The 18249-nt window shown below is 39.1% G+C and overlaps 1 protein-coding gene across 8 annotated transcripts in view; it reads left to right on the top strand.

Annotated features, from left to right (window-relative positions):
* Positions 1 to 18249, top strand: part of LTBP1 (latent transforming growth factor beta binding protein 1) — a 476883-nt gene that overhangs the window by 123117 nt on the left and 335517 nt on the right. The window contains exon 1 of one of the 8 annotated variants that reach the window (XM_074395755.1): positions 1226 to 2398. The exons of 6 other annotated variants lie outside the window; for them this stretch is intronic. Coding sequence is in view for 1 of the 2 variants with exons in the window: in XM_074395751.1 (XP_074251852.1) it covers positions 4472 to 4512 (41 nt within the window). In the remaining variant the exon portion in view is untranslated. Of the gene's footprint in view, positions 1 to 1225; positions 2399 to 3734; positions 4513 to 18249 lie in introns of those variants that run through there. One more of the 8 variants, XM_074395751.1, reaches the window with a different exon arrangement.

Here is an 18249-nt window from a genome sequence, read left to right on the forward strand (position 1 = left end):
AAATCTTGGGAGTGCAGGGGAGGAATCGGGGAGCGGCCAGAAAAGAGAGAGAAAATGGGACAGGTTTTGGAATCTGGGAGTGGTCGGGGAAGGCTGGGTAGAGCAGGGCACAGAGGCCCATAGAGATCTCATTCCTTGGCATGGAAGAAAAATGAGCAAGGGTTACTTGAAGGGTAAACATTGGGTTTGAGATCATGGGTCCTGATTATAGGAGGCTGTAACCAGTAGTTAGTGAGAGCCTGAAGGCCAGAAAGAGCTGCTCAGAGAGAACTCACAGGGCATCCAAAGATGAGTGTGGACCCAGATGCTTGGAGCAGTGGGTATCAGAAACTCAAGCTCCCGAGAGTACTGGTCTGCCAACACACACGATGATTAGAGACTCCTCCCTGTGGTGAAGGAGCTCACAGGTCAGTGGAAGATATACCTGCATTCTGTGCATATGTGTATATCCATGGAATAATATTTCTTTGTAATAAAGGTAATGAGAGAAGCTTTGCATCAGGTGGTCTGGGAGTTCCAGGAAAAGTGATGTACCTTTTCCTGCTCCATGGAACCTAAACTCATTTCAAAGCCCTTGATAATACACGTCCATCTACTGCCTGCTTAGCCATATATGTTGCTGCTCTCCCATCCATGCCTCGCTGTTCCCTCTTCATGCTCCTTTTCGACTCCACACTTCGTGTTCCCGCCTGTCAAATTCTCCCTTGAATTGTCATGTCAGGTATTTTGCATGCATGATTTGTAACAGAGGAGACATTCAAATGATTGAGGTATTTACTGGACAGTACAGGCATAGAGCAATCAGAACAGAGTTGGCTGCAGTGCTCGGTCACCTGCTTTTCTGGACATTATTCCCTTAGTACTTGTGCTGCGTGGCAGGGAGGTCTGAGGGAGGCTTGGTGGGATGGTCGTGGCACCTGAGGAACTCAGGATAGCAGCTCTTTACCATTTGCTGTGGAAGAGGTTTGACAATTTTACAATGGTCACGTTAATACCTTCCTTTTATAAATCTGGAAAGTTAGTTTCAGAGAAGTCAAGTAACCTGTCAAAAGCACAGCTAGTAAGTGAGAATTAGACTTTGAACACAAGTCTGTCTGACCTCAAGTAATGATGAAGAGGTCTTTACCACCATACCACGTCTCACATCGAGTGGAGTCTTGTATTGCTCACTGTTTTGCCTGGGTCAGACCTCTTTTTTTTTTTTTTTTTTTTCTAGCTAGATGGCTATCTAAAAATACAGATTGTGTCTTTTCTGTATTCCCAGTGCCTAATCTGGAATGGAGCACAAGATAAATATCATTCATTCCTTTATTCTGCAAACTCCTAGTGAACACCTACTATGTGCCAAGCTTTGTTTCAGGGCATCAACAGATAAATAAGGCAGGATAGTCACCCTTAGAGAACCCACAGTTTACTGGAAGTCTCAGTCTCTCCCTCTGTCTCTCTTCTGCTCACACATGTATATAATTATCATGATAAAGATATGTACCAGATGCATCTAGTTGCATTTATTTGAAGAGGTGAGGTAGCTGAGGGGGTTATGGTATGTGTCTCCTTTAGAGGATACTGCCAAACTATTGGATACAGTGACTGTACCATTTTGTTTTCTCATCAGCAGTAAATGAGAGTTCCAGTTGCTCCACATCCTCACCAGCACTTGGTATTGTCGATTTTTTCTTTGTGCCATTCTAATAGGTGTATAGTGGTAGCTCATTGTGGTTTTAATGTGGATTTTTCTAGTGATCAGTCTTTTAACATGTTTTTTAGTATCTTTGCATATGCATGCTTGCCATCCATAGATCTTTAGTAAAGTGGACTTTTAGCCCGGGTTTTTAATTGGTCTGTTTATTTTCTTATTTGTTGATATGACTGACTTTTAACGGAACTTTCTTTTCAGGAATTTATTAATTAGGTTTCCAGTGCATTTGATATAAACAGTTTATAAAATGCTTCAAAGAAGATGCTCTAGCAGTGGTTGCCAGGCAAAACTCAAGTGGACTTTGATCCTGACTGGGGCAAGAGTGGTGAGGATGAGGTTTTTTATGTACTTTTCCTCAATGTGGTTTCGAAACAGGAGGACAGAGCAAAGGGAGAGAAATAAGAGCCAAAAAGCTCAGCAGGGACTTTGATCTTCGGTCTAAAAGGGAAAACAGGGATTCTTTTGGTCGCCAGCAGAAGCTGGAAGGATTAGACGTGCAAAGGGGTGGTTTACTCTGATGAGAAAAGCAATTGGACAACAACAACAACAAGCACAGCAAGGCTCTGAAAAATGCCCATCCTTTTCAGCCCGAAACTGGATGAGGCCAGACCAGTGGGAGGTTTCTACCACTGAAGATGAAGTCGAATTATTTTGTCATCCTAGACTGATCTAAGCAGATACTGAATACTTTTAGGAAAGGTAAGAATGCCTTGATCTATGCCTAGATATTTACAATAGGCTGTCATTTTTGATGTTTATGTCGTTATGCTAATGAATTGGTATTTCTTAAAAGAAAAAATGTTTGGCCGATGATGTAAAAACTGTTCTGGGAACGACTCTGTATAAAACTAAAACACTTCCTGCCTCCTGTCTCCTGACTTGCAGGCCCTGTGCCATTGGGAAACACAGCCAGGCCTATGGTTCAAGGCCTTCTGGACATCTGACTAACTGTACCCCAGCATTGTCCACAAAGCTTTATGTACATGAGTATTTTTATGGGGAATGGTTACATAGTTCCTCTCAGTCTCAGAGGCCTGTAATCCCCAAACGGCTATGAACCACTGTTCTAGAGGGTGAGCTTGGCAAATTCACTACAGTGATGGCACAGCAAATAATCCGTGTCTCAGCTTGAAAGCATTATGGCAGGAAGTCTTGCGTCAGATGAAATTAGGTATACATTAAAGTCATGGGATTGAGCCCAGAGCCTTTTCAACTATTGTGTATAACAGCTTTGATTCTCTTTCTGACATAATGAATCTATAATTGGCCAAGGATTTTTTTTTTTTATTATTAAAAGAACTACCTCAGATAATATGTTCCTGATTATGGAACTGTAATTATTAAACCCTTTATTATTATGCTTAATAAAAATCAAAATTCATAGGCTGGGTCTAATATATGTACCTCGCCATGCTGTATATTGGAGAAGACAATAGAGTGTAAGCTCTGATCTTTTGAGAAGACAGGAACCACATGCACAGAGCATGAAGTCCAGAGGAGAGTGGTGGAGGGAGAGAGTGTTTCAGGCTAGAATGGGCCAGTTTTAGCTGTGGATGGAAAGGTAGTATTTGATAGACCAAGAGGAGAGGAAGTCTGTAAGCAATTGCTCAGAGGAGGAGGAAATAGATGAAGGAATTTGCCTGAGCGTGTTTTACATGGAGTATTCCTATCAGGAGAATAGCCACAAGTGAGGTTGAGAATTCAACACAGGCGAAATGATATTTTGGAAAATTTATCTGGTGGTAGAGGACCAGGTGGTGCAGGACTAGGCATAGAGAAGGGAAGAGACTAAAATGAGAAACAATGTTTAAGTTGTTAATGCAATCACATAGCTATGAAGAGGGAGGGCATAAGCACAAAGAAAGGGGTAGCTGGGATAGCCCTTGTAGAGGGCGGAGAAGGCAGGCTGTGCCTTACGCAAGGAGCCCGAGGGTCAGGTGATTCCACTGACTCTTAAGACTCTATATTCACGGTATAGATTTCTGCTCATTTTTTTTTCTTTAAGGCTTTAAAAATGTTCAAAAGGAAAGCATTTAGACCTTTTATGGAATACAGTTGTTAAGGAAAAGGTTTTTGTTTTTATTATACTTTAAGTTCTGGGATACATGTGCAGAACCTGCAGGTTTGTTACATAGGGATACATGTGCCATGGTGGTTTGCCGCGCCCATCAACCTGTCATCTATATTAGGTATTTCTCCTAATGCTGTCCCTCCCCTAGCTCCTCATCCCCCAACAGGCCCCAGTGTGTGATGTTTCTCTCCCTTTGTCCATGTGTTCTTATTGTTCAACTCTCACGTATGAGTGAGAACATTCAGTGTTTGCTTTTCTGTTTCCGTGTTTGTTTGCTGAGAATGATGGTTTCCAGCTTTATCCATGTCCCTGCAAAGAACATGAACTCATCCTCTTTTATGGCTGCATAGTATTCAGTGGTGTTTACGTGCCACATTTTATTTGGGCCGTATGTACATTTTCATGATATTGCTTCTTCTATCCATGAGCATGACATATTTTTCCATTTGTTTGTGTTCTCTGGTATTTCCTTGAGCAGTGGTTTGTAGTTCTCCTTGAAGAAGTCCTTCACATCCCTTGTAAGTTGTATTCCTTAGGTATTTTACTATCCTTGTAGCAGCTGTGAATGGGAGTTTGCTCATGATTTGGCTCTTTGTCTATTTTTGGCGTATAGGAATGCTTGTGGTTTTCACACATTGATTTTGTATCCTGAGACTTTGGTGAAGTTGCTTATCAGCTTAAGGAGATTTTGGGCTGAGACGATGGCGTCTTCTAAATATACAACCATGTCATCTGGAAACAGGTAAAATTTGACTTCCTCTCTAACTATTTGACTACCCTTTATTTCTTTCTCTTGCCTGATTGCCCTGGCCAGAACTTCCAGTATTTTGTTGGAGTGGTGAGAGACCATGTCCTTGTCTTGTGCCGGTTTTGAAAGCGAATGCTCCCAGCTTTTGCCCATTCATTATGAGACTGGCCGTAGGTTTGTCATAAATAGCTCTTATTATTTTGGGGTGTGTTCCATCAATACCTAGTTTATTGAGAGTTTTTAGCACGAAGGGCTGTTGAATTTTATTGAAGGCCTTTTCTGCATGTATTGAGATAATCATGTGGTTTTTGTCATTGGTTCTGTTTATGTGATGGATTATGTTAATTGATTTGTGAATGTTGAACCAGCTTTGCATCCCAGGGGTGACACTGACTTGATTGTGTTGGATAAGCTTTTTGATGTACTACTGGATTTGTTTGCCAGTATTTTATTGAGGATTTTCGCATCGATGTTCATCAGGGATATTGGCCTGAAATTTTCCTTCTTTGTTGTGTCTCTGCCAGGTTTTGGCATCAGGATGATACCGGCCTCATAAAATGAGTCAGGGAGGAGTCCCTCTTTTTCTGTTGTTTGGAATAGTATCAGAAGGAATGATGCCAGCTCCTCTTTGTACCTCTGGTAGAATTTGGCTGTGAATCCATCTGGTCCTGGGCTTTTTTTGGTTGGTAGGCTCTTAATTACTGCCTCTATTTCAGAACTTGTTATTGGTCTATTCAGGGATTCGACTTCTTCCTGATTCATTCTTGGGAGGGTGTCTGTGTGTAGGAATTTATCCATTTGTTACAGATTTTCTAGTTTATTTGCATAGAGGTGTTTATAATATTCTGTGATGGTAGTTTTGTATTTCTGTGGGATTAGTGGTGATACCCCTTTATCATTTTTCATGGTGACTATTTGATTCTTCTCTGTTTATTTCTTTATTAGTCTGGCTAGTGGTCTATGTATTTTGTTGAGCTTTTCAAAAAACTAGCTCCTGGATTCATTGATTTTTTTGAAGGGTTTTTCATGTCTTTATCTCCTCCATTTCTGCTCTGATCTGTTATTTCTTGTCTTCTGTTAACTTTTGAATTTGTTTGCTTTTGCTTCTCTAGTTCTTTTAATTGTGATGTTAGGGTGTTGATTTGAGATCTTTCCTGCTTTCTCCATGGACATTTGGTAAGATGAATTTCCTTCTAAACACTACTTTAGCTGTGTCCCAGAGATTCTGATACATAGTGTCTTTGTTCTCTGTGTTCAAAGAACTTATTTATTTCTGCCTTAATTTTGTTATTTACCCAGTAGTCATTCAGGAGCAGGTGGTTGTTCAGTTTCCTTGTGGTTGTGCTGTTTTGAGTGAGTTTCTTAATCCTGAGTTCTAATTTGATTGCACTGTGGCCTGAGAGACTGTTAGGATTTCTGTTCTTTTGCATTTGCTGAGGACTGTTTTACTTCCAATTATGTTGTCAGTTTTAGAGTAAGTGCAATGTGATGCTGAGAAGAATGTATATTCTGCATATTTGGGGTGGAGAGTTTTGTAGATGTGTATTAGGTTTACTTGGTCCAGAGCTGAGTTCAAGTCCTGAATATCTTTGTTAATTTTCTGTCTCGTTGATCTGTCTAGTGACACTAGGGTATTAAAGTCTCCCTCTATTATTGTGTGGGAGTCTAAGTCTCTTTGTAAGTCTCTAGGAACTTGCTTTATGAATCTGGGTGCTCCTGTATTGGGTGCATATATATTTAGGATAGTTAGCTCTTCTTGTTGCATTGATCCCTTTGCCATTATGTAATGCCCTCTTTGTCTTTTTTCATCTTTGTTGGTTTAAAGTCTGTTTTATCAGAGACTAGGATTGCAACCCCTGCTTTTTTTTTTCTTTGCTTTCCATTTGCTTGGTAAATCCTCCTCCATCCCTTTATTTTGAGCCTGTGTGTATCTTTGCATGTGAGATGGAGAAAGTTTTCTTTAAAACCACAAGGGATGAACCTTGAATAAATTAAGAGCTGTAGTGTTGTTGTGGGCATTGTGTTGTTACCTGACAGCATTTGGAGTGGTTGATTCAGAGATTTGTTGTAAGAATAAGAGAAAAACAGACATTCAGGTGCAAAGGAGGATTTCAGGCAGGGATTCGTCCTCACGGAAAGAGATGAAGAGCACTTATTTAGTATAAGGAGCTGTGTGAGCATAACTGAACCCATTCCTTAGAGTGCTGGCTGAGTACTGGCAGGAAAGACAACCAGAACCATCAGAAGATTCTGGGAATGCAGTAAAAATCCTCCAAATTTCTCTTGGAGAGGAATAATCCTGTTATCTTCTAATAGTAGAGAAAAACAGGTGACTGGATTAGAAGTGGTTATTAGAGTTGACCAGGCACAATGATGCCTAATAGCAGTGCTTTCCACAGCAAGGTGCAAACGCTTAGATGAGCATAAGATATTCCACTAGGCTGCAAGAAGAAAAAAAAGAATAGGTGTTTTACTTATGATTACTTCTTTCTAAAAATAGAAATTTTTTTTTTACAAAAGGCAAACATTTTGAAATTGCTGACCTTCTGCATGATATTTAGCTATGAGTGGTCTTGTTGCCCTGCAGATAATTTAGAAGTTAATACACATGATTTGTCCTTTCAAAGTAGAGGTGATACATTAACAATGAGTAACAAAGTAATCTTTTAGAAAATCTGGTGATCTGGTGCTACACAGAGAGTATTTGTAAAATAAAGGTATAGAAAATAGTTCTGTTGTGACATGATTTTCATTCCTAATAACAATAGGTGTGTGTGTTACATGTTAAAACTCATTTGCATACTTAAAAATATTGGAAACAAACTAAAATCTTTCAGAGAGTTTAAGACCCAATAAAAATTTGTCAAAATGTAACATTTTCCAGTAAGTTTGTAAGACCAATGAAATGACACTGGGGAAAATGGAAAGTTACTCATTTTAGCTGAAATGCTTTTGGGTAGTTAGTGTATGAGATTGAAACATGAGTATTATGACTTTGTAAGTACCTTTCTTCCATTTGCATCAATGTGTCTTTTTCACATACCTCTTTTGAGCTAGACCAGACACTAAAGCTAAGTATTAACATACACTGGGCTTTTCAGACCTCTGAATTAATTGCCATATCACTAAGTGTTAAACCAAGATTTAAAAAAAATGAAAGCCATTCAATCATGTTGCAGTCACTAAAAAATATTTTTAGTGATAAAAAGGATTAATGAAGCAAAATATTTAAAAAATTTTAATTTCATCTTTATCTCAGTCTTCCAAATTTCTGAGTATGTTTTGTGATGTACATATTATATAGACAGTGTAGTTTTAGAATGTATATTCAATCAGAAGTGTTACAGCAAAGCTGGAAGGTACCTTGGGATTCTGTAATCCTGATATAGAACATGCATATAATTTGTAAAGAAATGTGTATTTCGGAGGTTAGGCTTTCCTCTCCTGTCCCGTCCCGTCCCGTCCCTTACCATCTCATCCCGTCCTGTCCTGTCCCGTCTCGTCCCATGTCTCGTCCCATGTCCCGTACCGTCTCCCGTCCCGTCTCCCATCCGGTCCTGTCCTTAATGAGACAGAGTGTCACTTTGTTGCTCGGCCTGGATTGCAATGGTGCAATCACAGCTCGCTGCAGCCTGGGACTCCTGGGCTCAAACAGTCTTCCACCTCAGCCTCCTGAGTAGCTGGAACTACAGGTGTGGGCCACTGTGCCCAGCTAATTTTTACAAATTTTGTATAGAGATAGCATCTTGCTTTGTTGACTAGGTTGGTCTTGAACTCCTGGCCTCAAGCAATTTTCTTGCCTTGGCCTCCCAAAGTGCTGGGATTATAGGATGAGGTCCTCCCCCACCCACCCCCCCCAAGTATAGTGTAGATGATCCAAATAGGTGTCCTTTGGTCTACGGACAAAAACCTGCTGAGAACTTTTTTTTTTTTTTTTTTTTTTGAGACAGAGTTTCGCTCTTGTTACCCAGGCTGGAGTGCAATGGCGCGATCTCGGCTCACCGCAACCTCCGCCTCCTGGGTTCAGGCAATTCTCCTGCCTCAGCCTCCTGAGTAGCTGGGATTACAGGCACGCACCACCATGCCCAGCTAATTTTTTGTATTTTTAGTAGAGACGGGGTTTCACTATGTTGACCGGGATGGTCTCGATCTCTTGACCTCGTGATCCACCCGCCTCGGCCTCCCAAAGTGCTGGGATTACAGGCTTGAGCCACCGCGCCCGGCCCTGAGAACTTTTTAATAAAATCATCCTGGTTTCTGAGGGTTTGAGGAAGATTTCAGCTGTTCGACACTGGAATGGCAGTAGCAGTGATGAAGGCAGAAGAAAAGGCAGTGTGGGTAGATTGGGTGTGGACCTGCTCATCTGGGCATTGAGGGTAGCATTGCCTTGGACTGGGTCATGGGAGAGGGGTGTTTACTAAAGGATGCAGAACATTGCCCTGCTGGCAGCAATCCAGCAGCTATTAGGGAAGGAGGAAATGCTGCCAAGGCTCTGCCTGGCCTGTCGTGGTTTCAATCTCTGGTAGCAACAGTTTTGATCATGAATTCTGTCTTTAAACAGTGCTATCTAGTAGAAATATAATGTGAGCCATGTATGTAATTTTTGACTTTCTGGTGGCTGTGTTAAAAACCGGTAAAAAGAGAAACAAGGCCGGGCGCAGTAACTCATACACTCCTGTAATCCCAGCACTTTTGGGAAGCTGAGGTGGGTGTATCAGTTGAGTACAGGAGTTCGAGGCCAGCCTGGCCAACATGGTGAAACCCCATCTCTACTAAAAATACAAAAAGTTAGCCAGGCATGGTGACATGTGCCTGTAATCCCAGCTACTTGGGAGGCTGAGGCAGGAGAATTGCTTGAACCCAGGAGGTGGTGGTTGCAGTGAGCTGAGATTGTGCCACTACACTCCAGTCTGGGTGACAGAGTGAAGCTCTGTCTCTAAAACAAAAATACAAAAAGAGAAACAAGTAGAATTGTTTAATATATTTTATGTAATCCTATACATCCAAAATATTATTTCATCATATAACCAACAAAAAATTAAGAGATCTATGCATACGTATATATATATTTCTCCTTGCTAAGTCTTCAGAACTAGTGTGTGTAGTTTATGCTTACACACATCACTCTAGCCATGTTTCCAGTGCTCATTAGCCACTTATGCCTAGTGGCTACCATATTAGTAGTTTCAGAAAATCACTCCATTAGAAGTGTTAACAGCAAACCCGGAAGGGTCTTACAGATTCTCTAATCCTGAGAGTTTCGCGCGGCCCCCGTAGCACTCTGTATGCAGGGGCAGGCAGCAGTGCAGGAGGAGGAAGAGCAGGCTGGGCTTCAGACTGCCCCTTGCCACTCAGCCACTTTGTTTTCTCTGCTTTCTATGTTCTGTACCCTGCCCTAGGATGTTGCTTCCAGCAACTATTCTCAACGATTTTGTTTCAAGACAGTTGAAATTGAATTCACTTCCTTCACTTTACAAATGAGAAAATGAAGCCCAGAGACATGAAGTGATTTGGCCCAGGTCACCTTCGTTGATTTAGAAGCATTACTCTGCTTTAAACTTAAGGATCCCTCTCCTCCCATTTTTTTTTTTTTTTTAAGCAGAGTTCTGTATGTTTTTAAAGAGTCCATAATAGTTAATTAATTTGAGCCCTTTTTGGGTGACTAATGTGCAGGTGAGTAGTGTGTACTCTTTCTTGGAATCTCTGAATTTTCTCCACATGGAGAAAGAGTCAGATCCTACTTTTCACCTTTTGACATCTACTCAAAGAATAGAAGTTCCTCTCCTTGTTGGTTCTGTAGATACATCTCAACCCATATTGTGACCTGAATGTACTACAGATAGTGTCTAGGAGTCCTGGGCTTGGAAACAGAACATTCGGGTTCAGGTTTCTTCTTTATTCCTTTCTGACTTTATAATCCTGGCAAATTATTGAAATTCTTGATGAGGTTTCCTCATCCAGAAAATGAGCATGGTAATTCTTCACAGCATGACTGTGAAGTTACATGGAGTTGGGGCAGAAGGAAGTGCTGCAAACACTGTAGTCCTCGCCCACTGTGGTGGCTTGCGCCTGTGATCCCAGTGCTTTAGGAGGCTGAAGGAAGAGAATCATTTGAGGCCAAGAGTTTGAGACCGGCCTGGTCAACATAGGCAGATCCAGTTTCTACAAAACATGCAAAAATTATCTGGTTTCTGAGGGTTTGAGGTGGGTGTGGTGGCGTATGCCTGTTGTTCTAGCTTCTTGGGAGACTGAGGTGGGAGAATTACTTGAGCCCAGGAGTTTGAGGCTGCAGTGAGCCATGATTTTGCCACTGTAACTCCAACCTAGGTTTCAGAACGGGACCCTGTTTCTAAAATAAGAAAAAAAAAATACAAAAAACTATAGTCTTCTGCAATATTACTGAGGGAGAACTGCCTGAGACTTGAGAGGCAGTGAGGTAGCCGCCTTCATTCTGACTATGGTGGTCCTCTCCTAACTGAGATTGAGAATTCTCTAGATGGGCCTGTTAAATATTTGCATGGCCCCAGAGTGCTATTCAGAGCTGGATTTTGTTTCTGATGGCTCAGTTGCCCTCTAGGATGCTCTTGGGTTCCGCATGCTAGTATTGCCAAGTTGTGTGAAGTGTGCACAGCTGCTGTGTATTTGCAGAGCTGGCCTCATGTTTGTGGTGGAGAGGGCCCTGAGATGTTGGTGACTCATCAAAAGCCACTTTATGTCTACTCCCACATCTTGCTCAATCTGCTAGGCTTACCACCGTCTAAGTCCTAGAAGGCCTGTGAACTTTCCCCAGGAAATGTAGAACCCAAAGACCATAGGCACATTTTTTCATTTTCTTCCTAAATGAATACAATCTCTTTAAAAGTTTTATTTGAATACCGACCCATGGTTTGCACAAGCCATTTGAATTTTAAACAGATGTGTGTGCAAAGCTGGGAGTCAGCATTGTATGTCTCAGACTGGTTTTATAGTCATTGACTTTTAGGGGTACAGCCTGGTCTCATACCTATGACTTGAGTGGACAAGCTGGTAAGGACTTCCATGGACTCTCCTGTCCAGAGCTGTGAGACGTTAGCCAGGACGAGGGCAGCTTTCTGGGTGTCCAGTGGAGGGCCATGCCATTTGACCATTGCTATGGTGAAAAACTACCGTTAGCTGTCTCATTCCAAAATTGACCGGTTGCCAAATACTTGAGTGTGTGATATTTGGGAAAAATACTTAGTGATGCAGTGATTCTTTGAAGAGGTATCCTCTAATGTTTACTTTTTAAAATGGAAAACCAGTTTTAATATTGTTCATACCTAAGATTGAATTCGATATCTTAAATATATTTAAACATCGTCCCTGTGAGTGAATGGGAAAATATAAACCAAACCAAACCCCTATTATTGAGAGCTAGGAGAAATGGATTTTTACAAAAACTCAAATAATTAAAATCTAGCATTGCATGTGAGTCTAGGGACTTGATTTACTATTTGGCAACTATGTATTTTGTTGGCAATAAACTATTGTCTAAAATAAGAGCCAAGATACAGGCTGAAGTAAAGAAGAAATTGTGATACTGAGGGAATTGGTTTATTGAGGAGACATTTATAAGAATAGGTTTATTTTTTTCTATTCACTGTTTTATAACCATCCTTTGTTTAAAACCCAGCATCTTGGTCAGATTCTAGAATTTTTCAGGTCACTTTCACCTTTGAAATTCCAATCTGATATCAAATGAAAAACATGCTTATTTCTTTTTAAATGTAACCTGTGACAGTTGGGGCTTGAGGGAACAGAAGAGAGAAGTGATACAGAGTCTACTCTTTAAACTCTTTCAGTCTTTTGAGGTTGGGCAGGCAGGAGGGATGTGTAAGAGACACGTGTCCATTGGTGATATTGATGAGTAACCACCTTTGGCAGTACACTAGCAAGAAAGCTCAAGCTGTCTTAGTTAGGATAGGCTAAGCTGTGCTGCAATAACGCAAAATTCCGTAAGTTAATACGTGCATGTCACTTATATGTCAAAATTCCTTGGATTATTGGACTCTTATTTAAATGAGTACATACAGTCTCAGAGTCACAATGTAAATTTTATACCAAATATTTAAATCATTTGATTATTACACTAAGAAGTGTTATTTGAATACCTTAGATTTATAAAAAGTTGCAAAGAGAATACAGGGAGTTCTTGTTTACTTTTTGCCTAGTTTCTCCTGATGTTAACTTCTTGCATTATTATGTACATTTTGTCAAAACTAAGAAATTAATGTTGGCATAGTGCTGTTAACTAAACTACACATTTTATTTTGATTTCACCAGTATGTCCTTTCTTTTTTCCAGGATCTAATCCAGGATAGGATTTCACATTCAGTTCTCCCATCTCTTATAATTTGGGACAGTTTCTCAGTTCTTGTTTTTCATGATCTTGACCATTTGACAGTATCTTGTAGACTGTCTTTCGATTTGAGTTTATTGATGCTTTCTCATGATTAGACTGGGATTATGGGTTTTGGGATGGAATACTGCAAAAGTATTGGGAGTTATATTATATCAACATGACTTATCACTAGTGATATTAATCTTGACCACATAGTTAAGGTGGTCACCTTTTTCCATTGTCAAGTTACCATTTTTCCTTTCCATATTCCTTTCTTTGGAAGCAAGTCACTAAGCACGCACTTGGAGGAGAATTAAGCTCTACCTCTGGAAGGGAATGTATCTTCGTATACTATTTGTAGTTTTTCTGTATGGGGGATTTCTCCCATTTATTTATTTAATCATTTAGTTGTAGTACCTTAGCCTCATTTGTTTTATTCTTCAGGTTATATTATTATTTTCTTGCTCAAATTGTTCCACCTTTAGTTATTGGAAGCTCTTTCAGATTGACTCCTGGATGATCAAAATATACTTTCTAAAAAAGACTTTTTTTTTTTTTTTTTTGAGACAGGAGTGCGTGGTATGATCTTGACTCACTGCAACCTCTGCCTTCCTGGTTCAAGCAATTCTCCTCCTTCAGCCTCCTGAGTAGCTGGGATTACAGACACATACCACCACACCTGGCTAATTTTTGCATTTTTAATAGAAATAGGCTTTCACCATGTTGGTTAGGCTGGTCTTGAGCTCCTAACCTCAAGTGATCCACCCACTTTGGCCTCCCAAAGAGCTGGGATTACAGGTGTAAGCCACCGCACCTGGCCTAAAAGGCTTTAATCTTTAAGGGCAGTTTTAGGTTCACAGCAAAACTGGAGAGGAAGGTACAGAGACTTCCTGTATACCCTGGGCCCCTCCAACTCCTCTCCCCCTCCCATAGGCATAGCTTCTCCCATTATCAGCTTCCCCACTGAGTGGTGCATTTGCTGCAAATGATGAGCCTACAGTGACACATCATTATTCCCCAAAGTCCTAGGGTTCACTCTTGGTTTTGAGCATTCTGTGGGTTTGGACAAATGTATAGTGACATGTATCTATCATTATAGTATTATAATAAGTATTATCACTGTCCTAAAAATCCTCTGTGCTCTACCTATTCATAAAAGTAAGAAACGTAGGAGTGATTCTGTCTGGTTTCCAGTTACTTTGGCCTGGGATAAATTGGGACTTCTCAGTTCGTTCCAGGCCATTTAACAGTTAATGAGAAGCATTTCATGGTATTGCTAAAACTTTCGTAGACTAATAATACCTATCTGTAATAAAGTATGTAGAAATTCGTTAATATTTCTAAAAGTAATAAACATTAATAGAATTATATTAGCATTAAAATTTAATTACTAATTACATTGTTCTTTCAAATAATTCTTGCAAAAGACCATTGACTATAGGCTAAAAGAAAATTAGGAGTCTACTACCCCACCTCCTTTGTTTTACGATGAGAAACTAAAGCTGCCAATGTTTAAGTGATTTGCCTAATCGAAGCCAGGACCAAAACTCATCTAATGATGTCTAAGTGTAGTACATTCCACTGAAACAAACAGTTGGGTCTTCTTGTTTTGCCTTTTTCCCCCACCCTTCTTTTCAAGAATGAATATTCTGAAATATTTTCGAGATATGGAATCACTAATACATAATCATAAATATGCAAGAAGATAAATTTTGCATGTTTTCTTACATTTGCATTTTAAGTTGATAGCTGCTGTCAATAGCATGTTAAAAATACTTTGGTTAATTTCATATTTTGATACAGCTTTCACCACATATCAACAATTTCTCTGGAGTTTTTTTACTGTGCTTTTGATTCCAGGAATTGTATTTCACTGGTACTAATTCAATGCTTTTATTTTTCTTTTGAGAATGGTAACTTACTGTAAATATAGCAGGAGAAAAAGCACTGTCATTTAAGCTAAAAAAGTGCTGGATATGACATGGATGCATTGAAATGGCAGTGCTGCAGGAGAGGCTGGAAAATGTGTGATGCTATCTTATAATTTTAGCTTGGGTTTATACAAATGTGGGCATTTATCTTGTTATTTTCAATGCCATACACATTTACTGCCATTTGAAGTTATCCTTACAAATGATCCTCATTAAATTACGTTTGTCCTGCGGGAGCAGAAGGAAAAGGATGATGTGAATTTCACCTTTAAAAGGCAGCATTGGGCAATGCAACATTCAAGAAGTGTTTTTTGTCTGTGCCCATAAAAAGCGATACCATTATGTTGATGGATTTGCTACTTTGTGTCCTATTAAGTATAAAATGTGACCATATATTTTGGATTCCAAGTTTTTTTCTGGTTTGTTGAACACACTAGTGCTTAAGATGATGATTTAAATTAGTTTTAATGTACTTGGGTAATCAAGCGTATAGTGCTTTGAAGCCACTAAGGGAGAAAAAGAAGAGATATTTCAGCCTTCCCCAGTAATGAGACCCGTAAATCAAAAGAATGAACATGGAAACTTGAAGCGAGCCTAGGAATCTAATTTCAAACACGTTAAAGAAGAGACTCCTTTTTTGGTTTAGGCTTGCCGTATCCACGGTGCCCGGTGGAAGGGCTGATCTGAAAAATTTAGATAAAAAACAGAGACCCTCTATAGGACTGAAGCAACAGAGCCAGACACTCTCAGTGTTAGCCTTTGGATTTGAGAGGCTTATGTTTAAGAAGTCTGGGCCTAAAGAGGTGGAAATATATGGGGGTATATTCAGTTACAGATACATACATGTTCAAATATTGAAATACATGCCATTTAAGGGAATCGTAAGATGACTAAGAGGGAGACTTTTTTCCATTTAGCAAATAATTATAATAGACTTTTCAAACTGACTCGGAAGTGAAATTTTGAGCATCAAAGCTTTTCAGCTGACAAAGAGAAATGACATGAATGTCTGAGAAAAAAACCAGACACATCCCTAAAACAACAGAGAAATGCCTTCTAGACTTTAGATACATCTATGGCAAATAGGAAGACAAGCTATTTCTAGACCTCTGGCAGGCATACTGGCCTTTTACTCAGTTCTTAAAGAAAATAGTCAAGAGAAGTTTAGAATAAGAGATCCAAGTTCCTCTACATGTTGTTGGTTCAGGCAATGTCAGAGATTTTTTTCATAGCTCCTCTCTTGCAGGCTGACCTTGGACTGTGCACATGGACCTATTTTTAAACTGTAGACTCTCTTTCACTCCCACATATTTTACCCTTCTACTGTTCAAGTGCTAAAACCAGGGATTATTTAAGTTAGTTTACACTCTGTTGCAGGCTGGGTTGAGGATTTAATATTCCAAAATTGTGTTAGAAGTGGGTTGAGAGGAAATAAACATGGAAAGGCTAGATGACAGTGGTGATATGAATCCTTTTCCTTTTAATTTCCCCTTATTTTTTAAAAAACTCACCAGAGTCCTAGAATACATACAGGTAATTGACATCTGTAGGAATATTTGCATTCAAGGTAAGTTTCTTTTGATTTTAGCAACATGTGGCTTTTGATTATTTTGAAGGACAATTTAAGTCCAAAGTAAAATGGTACAATAATTTTGCCACTTAGGTTTATATCTTAATTTGGGCTCTGCTTAAATCACCTTGGAGTGTGTCTGTGTGTGGAATGTGTGTGTGATATATGTGGGTAGGTGAGATAAGGGAGGGAGGGAGGAAACTTTTAAATGCTATTAGTTGTACTGAATTTTAAATTCAGATCCGTGTGTGTCGGGGGAAAGAAATCCATTTATCATGGCTAACTGTGGTCTTTAATAGCAAAGTGACCAGAGAATGAATTATTTTCTTATTCAAACAAAAATGAGGGGATCAGAATGGCTACTGGCTTTCAAACCCAAAAAAGTACATGGTTTACATTTTTTAAAAACTCACAGTGATTGAAATTTTCTTGTTTGGCAGCCTTTTTGAAAATTAAAAATTATATTTCATAAACTTATTTTTGCCTGGTACTGAATTGTAGAAACTGGAGTTGGTGGGACACATTCCTTTCACTTTGACACATGATTATGGATAAGACAATTGAAGTGTTTATGGAAGATAATTCGGTCTATATTTAGGAAAGACTTCATCTTTCTAACCAAATGTGGTGGATTTTAAAAATCTTGTAAATACAGGTTACAAGATGGATTGATAATCCTGGTCCATCCATTAATCCATACTGTTTTCTTAATACTATTTTCTTTCAGACTAAGATGCATATATCATGAGTATATTTTTACCCATAAACACTTTAGCATGCATATCATTAACTAGAGGTCAGTATTTGCTTATAGCGTTATTTTTAAGGTAAAATTTATAGTGTACTGAAACATAGAAATCTTACAGGTACCTTTTGAATTTTGATAAATGTATACTTGTGTAATCCAAAACTATCAAGGTAGAGGACTTGGCCAGTATCTAAGTTATCTCATCAGTTTTCTCAGCCCTACCCCAGAGACAACCACTCTTTTGATTTTTTCACCATAGATTAGTTTTCACTATTCTAGAAACTTCACATAAGTGAGATTATACCATGTGTACCCTTTTGCAGCAGGCTTTTTACTTACCATGCTATTTTTGGAATTTGTTAATACTGTCGTATGAATAAGCAGTTCATTCCTTTTTATTGTTAGGTAGTATTCCATTGTATAAAATATATGGCAATTTGTTTGTCCAGTTATCTGTTGATGAATACCTGGGTTGTTTCTAGTTTGGGACTTTATAAATAAAGCTGCCATGATCATTCTTGTATAAGTTTTTCTGTGGACATATGCTTTCAATTCTGTTGGGTAAGGTACCCAGGAGTAGAATTTCTATGTATAAGGTAGGTATGTGGTTAGTTTTATAAGAAACTGTCAGATGTTTTTTCCAAAGTGGTTTACCATTTTACTTTTCCACTAAGAGTGGATGAAAGTTCTGGTTGCACTGCTCTGGGCTTACAGTATAGTATTGTCAGTCTTCTTGATGTTAATCATTCTCCTGAGTATGTAGTGGTATCTCATTATGTTTTAAATTTGCATTTCCTTGGTGACTAATGATAGTGAATAGCTTTTAATGTACACATTAACCATCTGTATATTCTCCCTTGTGAAATGTCTCTTGAACCTTTTGCTCATTTATTAATCGGCTTTTTCTTTTCTGAGTTGGAATTTTTTATTAATATATATCCTGGACAGCATTTTTTCCTTTTAGTGTATTAATTTTCTTAACAGCTTCTTTTGGCAAGCAGTTTTTAATTTTGATGAAATCTACTTTATCTGTTTTTATATGATTATTGTTTTCTGTGTGTTGCTCAAGAATTCTTTGCCTCCTCTCAAATTGTAGAGATATTTTCCTATGATTTCTTCTAGA

The sequence above is a fragment of the Saimiri boliviensis genome, chromosome 1, assembly GCF_048565385.1.
Source record: "Saimiri boliviensis isolate mSaiBol1 chromosome 1, mSaiBol1.pri, whole genome shotgun sequence".
NCBI lineage: Eukaryota > Metazoa > Chordata > Mammalia > Primates > Cebidae > Saimiri > Saimiri boliviensis.